The 18,054-nt window shown below is 44.2% G+C and overlaps 1 protein-coding gene across 1 annotated transcript in view; it reads right to left on the bottom strand.

The window, feature by feature from the left end:
* Positions 1-18,054, bottom strand: part of SLX4IP (SLX4 interacting protein) — a 185,469-nt gene that overhangs the window by 51,677 nt on the left and 115,738 nt on the right. The window contains 2 exon segments of the mRNA XM_059897822.1: positions 11,448-11,568; positions 16,167-16,256. Coding sequence (XP_059753805.1) covers positions 11,448-11,568; positions 16,167-16,256 — 211 coding nt within the window.

Here is an 18,054-nt window from a genome sequence, read left to right as displayed (position 1 = left end):
TCTAGGGAAATCCATTTCTCTTTGTAAAGCGCTGTGAATAGAAAAAAAACAATGTCTCCATATTAAGAATATTTAGCAGCATGGAAGATTGTTTTAAATGTGCTGTTCTTTTTACTGTGTATCAAAGCGCAGGAGCTCCCAGCTCCTCCCGTTTCAGGCCGAGAAGCCCTTCCATGGCAGCGTCGGCGGCCGCCCACGGCTCCACCTCAACGGCCGGGCAGGGCAGGGGCGGGTGCTGACACACGGCCAAGGTGACTCCGAAGCTGGGACTCTCTGCCAAAGGCCTATGTTTCATCAGGGCTGACAGCTGTTGGAAAGACGGTAACTTTCATTGTCCCTAATGTCTAAGGAAAGGATGGTCACGTGACTGCGTCAGGGCGGCGTTTCGGAGCAAGCTTTCACTGTTCTCTCTGCAAACGCCCGATGGTTTACATGGAGGAAGGGCTGGGCTCAAACGGAAAAGGGTTTCACTTCCAAAATTTCTTTTAAATAGGAAAAGGCCCTTTTTTCAATGGGCTGGGAAAATAAATACAAAGCAAAACAAACAGCACAATATGCGAATGTGCGCTCCTGGGGCCCCTGGGGAGCAGGGCTCACAATCGGGCCTGTGTCTGGAGAGCAGAGAGAAAGCTTTCTTTGGCAGGTACGGCACATCGGGCGATGGGGAAAGGAGAGGAACGTTTCTCAGACAGAGGGAAGAATAGGAAGAACTTGCTTGTTTTGGCAATTCTCGTCTTTTTCTTGTGCTCCTCCTGTTGTGTGCACACCCGCTGATTTCCTAACATGGTGGTAAAGTGCCCCCCCACCAGGATGCTGAGTGGGTGTCGATGGACAGATAGGAGGTCTGTTCATCTGGCCCCGAACATTCACAGAAGATGCCTCAGATGCCACAAGAGAACGAGCTGCACGCTGGCTGGAGATTTAAGCTAAGATTTTATAGGAGCATTCAGCTTAGAAGAAAAGCCAAATAGAAAGCCAAGGCAGACAGAAACCACAGTGCCCAGGAAAATTTAATCTATTTTACGGCATTTTCCAAAGGACTGGGTTTCTTACATGTTAACTGCAAGAAAAAGGTTACACAGAATGCAATAATAGGTAGTGGAAAAAAAAAAAAAACGAAAGATTACTGCTCTACAAACACAAAGATGTCGTAAAGCTCTAATATTTAGATAGTGTATTGTGGGAAGTGCTTGGAGCTGGAAGATGAGCTCTGTTTTGGGGTCTACTTCTCCTCTTCTATCTTGTGAGCAGAGAGGAGGGGGTACACAATCTAAAACAAAGACACCCACATGGTAGCTTGAGCAGAATGCCATTCCTGGCTTCCACATGGTTAAACACAGCTTTGTTTTCATGATTAGAGGAAAATTTTATTAAAAAAGAACACACACTCTCTCCCTCCCTCTCTCTCTCTCCCCCCTTAATAGGGATGCCGAAGCAGTGAAGAGAAGCCAGGCATCTTGACAGCCATGTTTTCATGATGCCTCTGACACTTCCTAGTTATGTGACCTCGGGCAAGTTGCCTGAACTCTGAGCTTGGTTCTCATCCTTAAAACCAGGGTTAAGGATGCTGCTAGAAAGAGCTGCCCCAAGGATCCACCGTGGGCACGCGGAAGACCCAGCACAGTGCTGGCACCCATCAGGCTGAATCTTGGTAACAGTAACTAGTAGGAGTGGTAACGTTGGAGGGCACTTGTGATGGGCGGGGCTGGAGGGCAGGCATCTGCAGAAGAGGCAGAAAATACTGCAGCTCACCTTACACTGGGGTAGGATGTGGTTTTGACTTTCTCAAAACCAAATGAGGAAGACTATCTAATAACTTGTAACTCGCAGACCACTTTTACCTCTGCCTTTCGTTGCAGGGGCAAGAGATGCTACGATGGAAGCAGCGCACAAAGCCTCGGCAAATGAAATGTGACCGGTGAGCACAACTACAGTTCGTTCCTTTACTTCTTCCAACGCGTGGGCTCCTCCTGAGTGACAGGCTCTGCACTGGGTGCTGCCCAGGACAGGACCCTTGCCCTCCAGGAGGAGGAAACGATGACTGTGCCACTGTCCAGGCCGCTGGAAAAGGGAGGAGCAGCTCCCTGAGAGCGAAGACGCACCAAGTCAGAGAAGGTTCCTTAAGGGAAATGATGCGGGCGCACAGGCCTGCAGGGTGATGCGGAGCTGGCCCAGCGGCGAACAAGGGGAAGAGAGAGTTGTGGGGAGAGGAAGCAGCATGTGCAAAGGCCCAGAGGCGGGAAAACATGATGTTCTGGGGGCCTGTCAGTTAGGCTACGGTGCCAAGCTGATAAATGAGGGTTTATCATTTATCCCCCCTGGCCAAAGCCATCTGGGACCAATGACTCCCCTGTCCCTAGAGGAGAGGGGCTCCTCCGGAACCCAGCTTCCCACAGGTCTGGATGGAGGGCCGCCCAAGTCTCCGGGTACCGGGCGGTTGGCTTGCCCAGTGTTCTCCCGAACAGCCTGACTGCTCAATGCCTGAAACTGGGACTAAAATGTCCCGCCCCCCTCCCCGCCATCCCCACAAGGTCGTTTTCATACTTGCTTAATAAAAAGGTTGATCATGGGGGAACTTGGGTCCCTCTGCTGGAATGCAGCTACAAGGTACATAGAGCTGTACCCCGGCTAAGCACACACAGCTACAGGATGGCAAGAGAGCAGAGGATCCCGTGTGAGACTGTCAGCCTGTGCCAAGTGATGCCCTGCATTCCCTAGAACCCTCCGCACAGGTGGGGGCCCAACATGGGGAGGACACTGCTACCACAGCTCTTTCTGAGTGGACCCTGGGGTTGAGGGACACCCTTCGGGGACTGAGAGCTAGTTGCTGGGAGGACTAATGACCAGGACAGACATGGCATCTGTAGACCACCACAGCTGAAGAGTGGATGGGTCACCTGGTGATGGGGTGGCCAGAAATTTGCCGTCCACTAAAGCCTGTGGCTGGGTGAGTCACTTGGTCCACTAGAGGGCCATGAGCCAGTGGTAGCCTTGGTAGGAACGCTGTCAGTGGCTTGACCGACAGACATCTTTGGCTTATTGGTTAACTGATACGTCCATGACTCCATATAAAATGGAGAACATACTTGGGCCCTACTTAAACTGTATGTTATGGGCTGAATCATGTCTCTCCAAAATTCTTATGTTGAAGTCCTCACCCTAGAGGTACTCAAAATGTGACTATATTTGGAAATAGCATCTTTAAAGAGATAATTAAAATGAGGTCATTAGGGTGGGCCCTAATCCAATATGACTGTATAAGAGGTGGACTTTATACGAGGAGGAATTTAGGACACAGACGTGTAGCGGGAAAACCGTGTGAAGACACGGAGGAAAAGGCCATCCGCGAGCCGAGGAGAGAGACCTCAGAAGAACCAACCCTGCTGACACCTTGATCTCGAACTTCCAACCCCCAGAAGTGTGAGAAAATAAATTTCTGCTGTTTAGCAGTCTGTGTTATTTTGTTATGACAGCCCTAGCAAGCTAGTACTCTGTATAATAGAAAAGAATCTAGGTCTGGTAAATAGGGGTCTGACTTGGGCGGGCGACCTTGAAGGGCAGCCGCAGCTTCTCATCAGACCCAGAACTGAGTCGGTTCTCTGACCCAAGCTCTTTGAACAGAGAGCCAGGCACCCAAGTAAGGTCCCCTCAAAAATATTACAAGTACATTCTATAAATTTTCCCCTTGGGATCTGCAATTGTTTACTAGGGTACCTGCACAGTGAGAAAAGGGAAATACCCAGAACTTTTGAGGATGACTGGATACTAGCTCTGAGACTGTGCTAAGTCTTGGGGTTTCTGGTTGCCACTGTGACCCACCAGAGGGGGATAAATAGAAACCTGGCTTCAATTCATCTGACAAAGGGCCCAGCAGGTCTGTGAAAATCTGTAGTTGTCTTCTCAGCTGTTGAGTATATGACTGAAATAGATTTACTCGGCAAATGACAGAAGGACCTGGACAAGGACATTTGGGGAAAAGTTATACAGAGTGTGAGAATATTTGCATCTGATGTGAATGTTCTCTGAAAGGCCCCATTAAGAGGTTCTTACAATAAGCTGGACCAGATGACCTGCCCCCATGCGTGCTGGCCAGCCTCCTTCCCCAGCTGCCCAAGTACCTGCTCAAGGACCCAGGAGTGATGTGGCCACGGGGGCAAGGATGAACGTTATGCTTGGGCTCAACAACACAGACTTAACTGCATCAAGGCTGAGCCCTGCCAAATGCCCAGTTAATCTGAGCCTCCCCACCAACTCTCATACCGCAGGGAGATGGGCTAGCCATGGAGGGTGGATTATATTAGACCTCTTTCATCACAGAGGCGGCAACAGCTTACCTTCACTGGAATAGACCCTTATTCAGGATTTGGATGTACCCTCTATGTCTGCCATGTTTTTGCCAGCCACATCACCCGTGCACTTCCTGAAGGCCTCATTCACCGTCACCAGTGCAGTGATTCTGACCAAGAAACTCATTTTGCAAAATAAGGCAGTGGGTTCATAAAATTCAGTGGTCCCACCAAGCAATCAAGCCAGGCTCAAATGCAGCTGGCCTTATACGATGGTGAAAAGGTCTACTGAAAATTCAGTTATGATACAAACTGCAAGGCAGGAGAGCTTGTGGAGCTGGGGTGAAGCCCTAAAAGATGTATTATGTGCTCTGACCAGCAGAACAACGCATTCCCTTGGCCAGAATATGTGGTTCCTGGAACCAGGGAGTGGAAGTGGGAAGTGACCACCTCAGCAAAAAGTTTGCCTTCCATCCCCATGACTCTGCTTCTTTAGTACTCGAGAAAAGACTAGAACAGAGAGGATAACATGAGTCAGGCTGAAAGTTCAAAGCGCCGTGTAACTGTTTCAGGCTCTTCATGCCACTAGACAAACAGACCAAAGGGCGGTTGAAATGTTGGCTCACGATGGTACAAGAAGAGTAACAAGGTATACGGGTAACACAGAAGGAATATAACACGTTCGACCTAGCAGAGCACATCCAGTGCTAAAACTTAACGCAAACTATGGCAACCTCAGAAAGGCAGGACCACTGAGGGCTCAAATCCCTTAGGAAGGAAAGTTTCGGTCACCTCGCCAGGTCAAGAAACCTGATCAGCTGAGTTACTGGCTAAAGACAAAGGGAATATGAAATAAATATTAGCGGAGGGAATATACAAACACCAACTATTTATTTCATGTAACCGACTACAGAAGTTAGAATGATAGCATCTTCCTAAATTGTCTTCCTAGCTGTACCACATATATATTCATATATTAACTAAGTTTTTTGGTTTTTGTATGCAAGGTATGTTGGCAATAGTTAGCTCTGTCATTTAGTCAATAAGTAAAACAATATGGGCTGTGAATAAACCAAAGGAGGAGTAAACATCACTCAGAACTCTCGGGCTTGGAGCTAGGATGTGAGACTTGGGGTTCTCTCTCATGGAGGAGGTGCTGAGCATATTTTGTCTGTAGTTGGGAGAGTTGTATTGTCAGGTAAAAGCTTGTTGTTATTGTTTGGAAGTTTATGGAAGAAGGAAGCCAACAGGAAAATTTCAGTGGATATTTGTAACTCATATCCACCCACCCAAAACTTCTGCCCATCCTCCCTGCGTTTTGGTAACTTCCCACATTTTTTAAGTCCCACTTTCCCAAGGTAAAAGCCAAACATTTTGCACTCTCTGGCTCACCTGCAACTAGGATACAGCCATGGGATCCTCTCCATGGGAGGAGCACGGCGCCATGGCCACAGGCCAGGCCGTCAGGCTCCTGCAGGCTCAGTGCTGGGCTTTGCAGACGGCAGCTGAAAGGGCTGATGAACCAAAGCCGTCCCCCCCATCTTGAGGCTGAGGCTGTGCTGTCTGTGTAGACTCAGAATCGGGCTGCCTGGCCCTCCTACAGGTAGATTCTGTTGAACTACCTAATATCTTTAATCAACTTCTTCTCTGCTGAAGAGCCAGACCAATTCCAGCTAGTCTCAAACAGAAACGAAATTAAACAAAGGATATTAGGTAACTAAGGTTCCTGACCACAAAAGGTTTTAAGCTGGAGACGATCACATTTTTGTTTTCAAAAGGCCACTCTGGCAGCAGAGGCGTGGATGAATTGGAAGGGAAATCAGGAGGCTGTGGCAGTGATTCAAAAGCTGATTAATAAGAAGGGCCTTGACCAAGCAAGTGACACAGGGAAAAACAAAAATTTAAGACCAAAAAGGCAACAACCCAATACAAAGGTAAGCAATAGTTGTAAATATGCAGTTCAGTCAATAAACACATAAAAACAGAAAGATAAAAATCAAAGGGCATGACATCTCTTTTTTTGATTTTTGGCCTGACTGGCAAAAATTAAAAATACCAGTAACACTCAACATTGGCAAGGCTGGCTTCCCTGGTGGCGCAGTGGTTGAGAATCTGCCTGCCAATGCAGGGGACATGGGATCGAGCCCTGGTCTGGGAGGATCCCACATGCCGTGGAGCAGCTGGGCCCGTGAGCCACAATTACTGAGCCTGCGCGTCTGGAGCCTGTGCTCCGCAACAAGAGAGGCCGGGATAATGAGAGGCCCGCGCACCGCGATGAAGAGTGGCCCCCACTTGCCACAACTAGAGAAAGCCCTTGCACGGAAACGAAGACCCAACACAGCCATAAATAAATAAATAAAAATTAAAAAAAAAATATTGGCAAGGCTAAGGGGAAAAATATTAAAGAGGTAGAGTTGACAGAATCTGAAGCTAAGTCTTTAAAATAGAAACTTTCTTACAACATTAATTTTTACTAAATCCACTGAAATAACAATGCCAGGTGACTTAAGAAGGCTGAGGCTACTGGCAAATGTCTGTGCTATGCTGTTCGCTGACTGAGTTTTTGCCACTACTCTTTGTATTCCTCAATATTACATGATTAAGGAAATGGCTTAAAAGTCATTTATGTTATTTTTTTTAATAAAGATAACTCAGAGGATGAAATATATTAATTTTATTAAAGTAATCAGCAAAGTTACCAGCCTGGTGACTTCAGCTCACCCAGCATCAGGTGTTAAGTGTCTATCCCATGATGAAGCACGTTATCGTTACTCAGATCTGGAAACGGGAAAGGTAAGAAACTCACGCAAATAAGGAAGATACCCAATTTACACAAAAGCGAAAACCACACACATTCACCCTAGTCACCAAGACAGTAAGAGCAACTCTATCTTCTGGGAACATGAGACACAGAACTAAACAGTGAGGAGGAAATAGGCAATGCCTTCATTACAGTTCGTGGCTCTGAAATTCCTTTTGAAGAAAAAGGCATTTAAAGTAAGACTACGGGAGCAGCCGAGAAGAGGCAGTTTCCATTTTTAGTGATGCTGATAATAAACAGTCTGGGATGGGCGGCATCACTATGTATGTCTGCTTCATCCCTGCGGGTGTGCACGGCCTAGAAGATGATGCACCTCGGCCCTATATGGAAGGCAGCCCTGGGGTAGAGATGGGCAAACAGCGCTCTGACCCTTAGGAAATTAACAGTTTAGTAGGAGGTGAAGCAGAGTTACCGGTTTCTGCTGTTGAATTAAGCAGCGCGGTCATTTGGAGGAAAAAAAAAAAAAAAAATAGAGGCTCTGGGGTGGCAACCCCTCAATCTTTACCAACAAAGAATGGGAGAAAGGCAGGTAAACTGATTATAAAACAATTATAATACAATGTGACCAATGTTATAAAAGTGCTATGAGCAAGGAAGACAGGAAATTGAGGAAGACTTTGTAGAAGTAATATTTGAGTTAGGTCTTAAAAGCTGAATACTAGGAGTTTTCCAGACAAAAGAGAAACCTGAAAACGTAAAAGCACAGAGGTATAAAGAAGGCAGGTTTTCAGGAAATAGAAAAGTGAGTAGCAGGAAGGGACAAGGAAGGCGAGGTAAGTTACAGCAGGCCTTGACCTTACTAGGAAGAGGAAAGATGTATCCATGTGTGTAATTAATCACTTGTACAAACATTTATTAAGAACCTACTGCAAACCGGAAAATATGCTCCATGCCGGGGATACCACGGATCATAAAAGAGGCAGAACCTGTCTTCAGGCGACCGGCACATTTGCGGAGAGGTCAACAATCAAATGGTGTGAACCAAAGTGCAGGATGCTCCTGGGCCTGGAAGCAGGGGACCTGTGGACAGGATGCGCTTCCCTGGGGTGTGGACTGTGAGCGGAGAGCTGAAGGTGGCAGAGGGGCAGGGGAGGACCAGCGCTCCAACACGGGCAGAGGCCCCAGGATGAGTGGAAGAATGGGCCTTTGAAAGAGAGGAACTGAGGCTGCTGTGGCTGAAGCACGGAAGAAGGAACAAGGGGCACAAGAGGAGGCTGGAGAGGCAGCCACCCCAGAGATCTTGGCCTTCACACGGGAGCCCTGGGGAAATCCTGAAGGGCTTTCTGCACGAAGATCAGACCTGTGACGTGAAGGGATTACACTAACTCAAGTGTTGACAGCAGGTGGGGCATCGGCCAGAGTGAGCGCAAGGGCGCCAGCGAGCGTGCTGCTGCAGGTGTTTGAGTGTCCAGCTGAGGCGGGACCACGGACTGCTTGGTGGCAGCAGAGAAGAGGACTAGCTCAGGTGGGGACACCGAAAGACATGCTCAGTCAAAGGTTAACTGTTCTCAGAAGCAGAAAGAAGGAAGGTGCTGCTTTCACACCGAGTTGGCTTTCGAAGAGGGAGAGGCGTGAGCAGCACACTGTTGCATCAGCACCCTCCTGCTTTCTCGGGCAATCAACCGCGCTGCTTATCTCTGACAGAGAAGCCCGGCATTCGCCCCCACTAGCGGGCATCGGAGGCTCCAGGGGCAAAAAAGGCTTCTCGTTTGTGGTTGTATGTTAAATAAACCAAGTCAGAGGCAAATGACAAACTGAGAAAAATCTCTTGCAACATACATAACACACAGAGCTTGAATATCCTTAAGGAGCTCTTACAATGTATGAACATTAGAGAGAAATATTATAAAGAAATTGAAGGGTGCAAATATCTAGATCATCAAGATGTCCACCGTACCACTGTTTACAACAGTGAAAATATTAGATGTGACCTAAATGTCCCACTGATAAATCAAACTATGGACACAATGGAATTCTATGCAGTCATTAAAAACACTGATGTGGACCCCGAATGGCCAAAACAATCTTGAAAAACAAGAACAAAGTTGGAAGAGTCACACTTCCTAATTTCAAAACCTACTACAAAGCTATGGTAATCAATACAGTGTGGTATTGGCATAAAGACAGACATATAGACCAATGGAATAGAAGAGAGAGCCCAGAAATAAACTCTCATATTTATGGTCAAATGATTTTTAATAACGGTGCCAAGGCCACTCAATGGGGCAAAGGACAGGCTTTTCAACAAATGGCACTGGGAAAACTGGATATCCACATGTGAAAAAACAAAGTTGGACCCTTAACTTAAACCATATAAAAGATTAACTCAAAATGAATCAAAGACCTAAATGTAAGAGCTAAGTCTATAAAACTCTTAGAAGAAAAAAATAGGGAAAAGCTTCGTGACACTGAATCCAGCAATGATTTGTTGGATATGACATCAACTGGCTACATCAAAATTAAAAATGTTTGTGTCAAAGGACATTGTCAAAGGCTTTGTTTTCTCCATTTCTCTCAGGAGGGAGAAAATATCTGCAAATCATATCTGATAAAAGATTAATATCCAGAATACATAAAGAATTCCTACAACTCAAACAAATAAGCAAACAACCTAATTAAAAAATGGGCCAAGGACATAAACAGACATTTCTCCAAAGATACACAAATAGTTAATAAGCACGTGAAAAGATGGTCAACATCACTAATCATTAAAGAAATGCAAACCCAAACCACAATGTGACACCACTTAAATTTTAAAAATGGTGATGTATGTGTTTCAAAGGACTTTTATATTGTTAGGTGGGAAAAAAATAGATTACAAAATTGTATGTACAGTAAGATCACTTTTCTGTTTAAAAACAAACTTCTTGCCCACGTGAGCCCAAGAAAGGCTTTGGGTTTCATCTTGGGGCCAGAACACCTGTGTTCCCTGCCTGTGAGAGAGGCTGGGAAAGTGAGTATTTAGCTCTTCCCTCAGTCGGAGTGGAGGCCAGGGGAGGGGCCAGTTGAGGATCAGGACTGACTAAGCCACTACCACACTGGAGACAGAGGTCTTGGAACTTTCTCTGCTCCTTTTCCTTCCGTACCAGTTAGAAAGTGACACTAGCTAGGTCTGCTGGAGTACAAAGGATGCAAGCTCCTACGGCTTTTCTCAAGAAGACTTACTTATTACTTAGCAAAATGCCAGCAAGCGTCACCTAATACAATATTGTTTGGACTGAAAATTCTATTTGTCTGAGGCTTTCGGTTTGAATAAACTTAACCTATCTGCCCACTTATCAGTCGTGCCCAAGTAAACAGTGCAGATTAAGTATGCCTTCAAAGGGGAGGACGTGACACCATTCTTTCCCTAAAGAGGTGTTGCATTAGCATAATCTAGTTCACAGCACTACAGTGCGGTCCTCTGAGGATTAACATGGGTTGACTGTATGTGTACTACAAAGAGTGCCGTGAAATGCTAACTTAAAATAAAAAAATTAAGAACACCACAATGACAGAGTGGAGAGAACACTGGGCTGGGGGGTCAGGTTCTGCTACTTGTCTCCCAAGTCCTCCTCCATATTCAACGTATCCCTGAATATGCTAAATATGAATCTGTGCATCAGGCACTGAGCTAAGTGCTGGGGGCAGGGAGAGGAGAAGGGAAGATGCCAGATACACGACATAATCTTTGTCCTCGAGAAGATAACCTTTTATTTGGGCAACCCCCTTAATCTCGCAACCTCAGCTTCTTCACCCATAACTCGAGGATATGACCATTCTCCAAGTGTTATTAGGATAACAGGGTGGATATTTCAACCTCAGGGCCCTTGACATTTTGGGGGATACTGTCTTGCTGCGGGGAGCTGCCCTGGGCACTGCAGGATATTTAGTGGCGTCCCTGGCCTCTACCCACCAGATGCCAGTAGCTCCCCGCCATGGCTATGACAACCCAGACTGTCGCAGACATTTCCAAATGTCCCCTGGGGAAAAGCACCCCCAGGTGAGAACTTCTGAAATAGGGTGACATAAATGAAAGCATTTAGAAAAGCATAAAGCCCCAAATCAAGTCAGTGTTAACGTAAACCCAGTTGTAAGACTACTTGTCAAAAAAAAAAAAATCCTTTAAAGAATTTATAGCTTCCTTAGGAATGTTTTATTTTCTATTTTTATGTATTTTGCCTACCATTAAAAGTCCTTCAGGGCTTTCTGGTTAATCTTCTTTACCCAATCAAAGCATCTTCATTAGAACATATTTTTTAAAAATGTATCACTGTACTAACGTGACAGTCAGAGTCAAACATAACTGCCATCTCTACAAAGCAGAAATTTTATCCAAAATCAAAGTACTCCATTCCTACCTTTTAAGGACAAGGGACTGGATCTTGTGAATTCTGTATTTGACGGCCTGTGCTGTTTACGAACTCCTAAGTACTCCTTCACTCTTGAATCAATGGTTTCTTTTAACAGTAAACAGACTTCCTAAAGTAAATCAGAAAATTAGATATAACTTTCTAATTTAATGCAATGCAAAAAAAGTCAATATCATGCATATTTAAAAGCCAAAATCAAACATTTCATTTTGTTTGCTTTTTAAATTAGCTATGAATGAATAAAGGAATCTTATATGTGCTCATGGATAATGCTGCAGATTTAAATTTGCCACTAAGCTTTGCTTGAAACCATGATGTTGGCTTACTCTGTGATATAAGAAATACATTTCATTTCTCTCTGCCTCAGTTTCACATTTCTAAAAGGAAGATAAAAACACTTCAATGTAAAAATCAGGGCGATGAGGTGACAAAATCAGAGAGGTAAAGACTGTTTTCGTGTAAATAGCAACCCGTGGGATTGTGACAAACAGAAGAGAGAAGTCAAACAGAGCCAACTCTGGCTGGAGATGGGAGCCCCAGAGCCAGGCCCACTGGGTGGGGACTGTGGACCGGGAGAAGCTGGGAGCCAAGGCACAGTCAGAGGGAACCCTGACCCCAAACCAGTCAACAGGGGGCAGCCCCCCGTGCTTTCTTATGGGGACACAAGGCACAGTGATACCAGATCTTCCAATTTGTTTAAGAGGAACTAGAAACAGTGATTTTCATACAAAAATTTCCCACTTTTCAAACTTTGTTCAAAAAACTTTTAATACCTAACCACCATAATTCATTAGTTTCTGGGATTTACAAATCTACTGAAAAGGAATAGCACTGAGTGGTGGGTTGAATAGAGAACTGGAAATCAGGAGTCTGATTTTCTTCTCATACTTGTTGATGATACCGTATATGCTTTTGTGAAAACTGTACTATGTTCACCTATTCATGGTAAAAATAATTTAACTTCTTATATTGTTCAAAAGTAGACTGATATTTATTAGGCAACAGAAACACAGGGTTTTAATTCAATGTCAGCATCCCATACGACTAGCAAATTTCTGGAGCTACCGTTTTACGTCGGTGTTATTGATAAAAAGAAAAACAAAACTTTAGAAGTCCAACCACACAGTGGGATGACACTGCCCATTCCAGCTACACTACCAGAAAAATGTTACCTGATGTAGGGAAAGGAAAAAATTGCCCACAAATCTAAATTTCTTAACTGAGATTAAGAACTGATGCGTAAGGATGGGTAATTCTGGTTCAGTTTCCAAGGACTCTGCAGAAGGCTCAAGAGTTTTCAGGTCACCTCAAACCTGTTTCACTGGTTTCTGGCAATGCCATCTCAGGTTGATCTCTTAGAATCTTCATAAATTAAAATGAGGACAGAGCTGTAAGCTGCTTCAAAGGGCAACGAGAGCCAAACTTTTCTTTTGTTGCAAATACGTGTACTCCTCAAACAGTACAGAAAACCCTTGACTTAATTGACAAACATGAGTTTCTTGATAAAATACAAACACTGGTCTCCTCTCTCCTGCTCTCGTTTTGCAGCCCAAAGATGCAGTGCCTTGTGGAATACAGTCGTATTCATTTACAGTTAGGGTTTTGGCATTGTTCACGCAACAGAAAGGCAGCCTTGTCTCATACTGTTGTTTTAACAATTAAAGAATTTTGCTTCACATGCAGGGTTCAACGATGACTGAGCTAGAAAATATGTGAAAGACATACATGGAAACAAGGATTGTTAAAATTTGGCCATAAATGCCCTATAAGGCCAGAACTAAAAATAGTATGACAAAAATAAAGCCAAGGCCCATACACACAAACTCTCTCCCTATAGTTACGGGGCTTTCCTTCCATGAGTCAGGTTTGACAAATGGAAGGTAGATAGTGTGCACTGTGGTCGAGATACCCTAGTAACTGACCACACTGCACTTGGCGAAGTGTTCTCTTCAGAACCAGAGCAAGGCGAGAAAAGACAAATTCCCAGCTAAATTGGAGGGGTGGCAAGAAGACCAAGTTCCAATCAAGCAGCAAGAGAGAGATGCGCCCAACATCTCCAGGCTAACGGGTCCATGTGTGCTTCCCCAGGTTTACAAACGGAACTGTTTGAGTTCAACTGTTTGGGTACAAAGACTACTCATGTTGGACTCAAAATAAACACATGTTTAATACATGTAATTAGTTCCTTTTCCTGAAAAGGAACTGGATATTCTTAAGACTTTCACTATGCAAAGCGACTATTAAAATGCAATCAAACTGATTGCTCATGAAATCCCAGTCTTGAGATAATCTAATGATTAAAAAAAGATGAAAGCATTGGGACACTGAACACAGGCTAAAGTCAAATCCTCAACTAGCTTTTCTCCTTTCTTATACACACACACACACAAATTATCCCAGAGCAATTTTAATGTCAGTGAACACACTTTGAAGGAACAACTTCAAGTAAAAGCCACAAACTATCTACTTTGCTTTGAGAGGAACACTCAGCTTGCTGGCACTGCATCGGAGCTCTGCAGGTCTAATCGTGCTCTGAGCATCTTGCTAAGTCACGCCCTGCTGCCCGGACATAGGTACAAGGTGGAGCAGCACAGTTGCTCGTGGCACCCTGGAAAATTCTAGCCTTACGCTTTGGCTAGGAAGTGAGTCACATACCCACAGATTTATTGTAAAGCCTTCCAAATCAACTGAATCTTGGCAAAATTGACTAAATATCAACAAAAAAGGTCTAAGGCCGTGGTGGCAGAGCTGGGAGAGGATAGAGGAAAATGGAATGGTGGATTCTAGGATGCTGTTAATATAAGTCAAACGTTTTGGGTGGGGTCCCCTGGGGTGCATATTAGTCACTTTGGGGAAATGAATTAACTGTTTTGAATCATAGGGACATGTGTTGAGAAGCCAAAGCTTGGAATGACATGGAGGTGAGCTGTAGAAGGAGATGCTGGCCTATCAAACGTTAAGCCCTGAAGAGTACGATTCACGGCTATTTACCTGAACGAAAATCCCATCATACAGAATCTTGTGCCTTCTTGCTCCAGCTTCAGGCCATGGGGTATCCTTTGCAAAATTAGGACAACAAAGTCCTGATAATATTATTATCTCCTGACTGAAAATGTATCACTTATAAATTTTCTTTTGGGAGATTTCTTTTCTAGTTATCTCCAAAAGCTGACTGAAAACAGTTATCACAGTAAAGGTGTAAAAAAGTGGTATAAAAAAGTACCACTATCACTAGTTTCTTCTCCATATACTACCTTTTAATACAATATATTTTTATTTCTAGCTCTAAAAAGCTATTGTGACCAACGAATGTCATGGCAGACACCAAATGCTCTAACATTTGGAAAGTTATGTGAAAGCCATGGGCTCACTGTCCCGCTCTCCCGTAAGCAGGGATCTGGAGAAGAGAGCCAAGCACATGATGAGAGCTAGAGGCACCTTCTCACCCTCTGCCACAGCGGCACTTGGGTGGGACCTCGGAAACTGAGAGCCAGGAGTGGCTCAGCCAGGGTCTGGGAGAACCCCTTCATCTGCAGAGGAGGAGGCTGGGGTCCCAGGAGGTCCAACATCGCCACCCTGTCACATGACCACTTCCTTTACTGACTGAGCATCAGCTTAGTGACTGGCCACGGCGAGAGGAGGGCCATGATCAACCATCTCTACACTTTGCCAAAGGATCACACGGTGCAGAAGAGGATTTCAGACAGGTGAGAAAGACCAGCTTTGTGTCAACCCCACACCTGCTCCAGGTGCTCAGTCCATCCTTTACGGCCAGTCAGGATTACAATCCCTGCTTACCTGGAAAAGTCACTTTAACTTCTTCTTTTTTTATACAAAGAACCCTTTCCCCCAGAGAGGTAGGAAATTTCTGCTTTAAATACTAGAATAGCAAAGGGAATAGACAGATGTGTCAGTTTCCGAAGGAACAGCAACAACAAAAAAGCAGGTGTATGTCTGTTGTGGGGAACACAACTGTTTTTCAAGGATTAAATAGCACTCAAGATTTATTGTCCACTAATGAAAATGAAAGCTGGAAAAAGAGCTAATATTCCTTTTAAGAGCAGCTCCTTGAATTTAAAATAGTGAAACGTTTTAGGGATAGCACAGGGAACTATATTCAGTATCATGTAATAGGACTTCCCTGGTGGTGCAGTGGTTAAGACTCCGCCTGCCAAGCAGGGGACACGGGTTCGATCCCTGGTCCAAGAAGATCCCACATGCCGCGGAGCAACTAAGCCTGTGCGCCACAACTACTGAGCCTGCGCTCTAGAGCCCGTGTGCCTCAACTACTGAGCCCGTGTGCTGCAACTACTGAAGCCCGAGTGCCACAACTACTGAAGCCCATGCTCCTAGAGCCTGTGCTCTGCAACAAGAGAAGCCACTGCAATGAGAAGCCCGTGCACTGCAACTAAGAGTAGCCCCCGCTTGCCGCAACTAGAGAAAGCCTGCACACAGCAACAAAGACCCAATGCAGCCAAAAAAAAAAAAAAAAGAATGAATTAATTCCACTACTAATGAAATAAACAAATCCTGAAAGAATTTATTAAAAAAAATATCATGTAATAACCTATAACGGAAAAGAATCTGAAAAATACGTGTGGGTGTGTGTGTGTGTGTATGTATAACTGAATCACTTTGCTGTACAACTGAAACACCGTAAATCAACTATACTTCAATTTTAAAAAATAGTGAAAAGTTTTCTGGTACCTCTTTCTTCTGTTCAGAAAACCAGCTGGTATCTTTGTTTGAACCTTGCGGAGATATATGAAGATCCACCAGGACAGCAAAATTCCCACACTGAAAGACATTAATGGCAGAGTTAGCTCACGCCCAGCAAACAATGAGAGAAAATCTCACAAATTCCTATGTGGTTGCTCATGATGAAACGGCAACAAAGTTCACTACTGGACAGAAACGTTAATACGGGGCAGGGTAAAACTCATAACCCTCATAACCCGATGCTCTTTGCAAGTTTATAATTTATGCTAGAAATGCTAGGGAGAAATTTAATTTTAATCAGGATAGGAAAGACAAAATATCTATCTCTGGGCCGCACCTTCAAGCGGGATGCCCAGAAATCTGGCAGCAGTTGGAAGGCTATTAAACACTGAGAAAAGTTAAATAGGTCAGTACGAGGTAGGCTCCAGAAAAGAATGAGTCCGTGGACGGCCAGGGGAATTCTTTCTTCCAGAGAGGCGAGAACAGACAGAAGTTACTGCATCTTTAGACAGACAAAAGGACTGGCTGGGACCGTACATCTTGGACTAGAACTAGAAGCACGGACAAATGAAAAAGAACCAAAGGGCAGAAGGTAGATGCTGAATGCCAGTTACGAAAACTAAATGAGTTTCATCAAAATATGCTCCAAAACTGTACAAAGCCTGTCTCCTTTCTTATTTGATAGGCTAGTGCTGTCTAGCACTTTGGAAAAAATGGAAATCTTCTCTATCTGCACTGTTCAGTAGGGAAGCCAATAGCCTTATGTGGTTACTGGGCACTTGAAATGTGGCTATTGCGACTGAGAAGCTGAACTCTTTATTTTATTTAATTTCAGTCTAATTTAAACAGCCACATGTAGCTAGCAGCTCTGCGGCATGGCTACAGACCCTGTAAAAACGTGTAGCTTCATAAACCCTCATACCGTATGAGTAAAGTAATCTGAGAATATCAAGATAACTGTGGATGAACTAACGTAGAAAAGCACCGTGGGTTGGTTTATGGCCAGCAGGGAAAGTCATTTTTGTACCTCTTTGGCTAAACAATTTTTTTTTTTAAATTCTGTGCTATAATTCAGTGGTGAAAAAAAAATATTCTCAACAAACGGCGTGAGAATACCAGATATAATATGGAAAGAAAATGGAACTCGACACCTACCTCACACTGTACACAGAAATTGATTTGAGATGAATCATACACCTAAACGTAAAAAACCAAATCTATCTTCCCAAACTTGGGGTAGAAAAAGATTTCTTAGACAGGATCCAGAAAGCACTAATTTTAAAAGAGAAAAATCAGCACGCTGGACTTGATCAAAATTTAAAACTTCTGCTCATCAAAAGACACCGTTAATAAAATGGATATGGATGCCATAGACTGGGAGAAAATATTCATAAATGCACATGTCTGACATAAAGGACTGGTGTCCAAAATATGTAAAAAATACTTCTACAAATTGACGTTAAAAAACAAAACAACACAAGCTTGAACAGACACTTCACAATTAAGATAAACAACTGGTGAATAGGCACGTGAAAAAAAGTGTACAACATCATGGCTTATCAAGCAAATACAAATTAACACTGCCAAGAGATACAACTACACACCTACCACAACGACTGCAGTGAAAAAGACTGACACACACCAAATGTTGGTAAGGATGGGGAGTGACCCAAACTCACACACTGCTAGTGGCAATGGAAAATAGTTCAACCACCCTGGCAAATGTTTGTCAGTTTCCTATAGTTAAACACATATTTATTTTACCAGCTGAGCCAGCAGTTCCACCTCAGGTATTTACCTGCGAGAGATGAAACATATGTGCACACAAAGAAATGTACACAAATGTGTGTGGATGTTTTATTTGCAAGAATCGAAA

The sequence above is a fragment of the Balaenoptera ricei genome, chromosome 15 (genome assembly GCF_028023285.1).
Source record: "Balaenoptera ricei isolate mBalRic1 chromosome 15, mBalRic1.hap2, whole genome shotgun sequence".
Classification (NCBI taxonomy): domain Eukaryota; kingdom Metazoa; phylum Chordata; class Mammalia; order Artiodactyla; family Balaenopteridae; genus Balaenoptera; species Balaenoptera ricei.
Note: the sequence above shows the minus strand (reverse complement) of the source record. Positions and strands in the feature narration are given on the sequence as shown.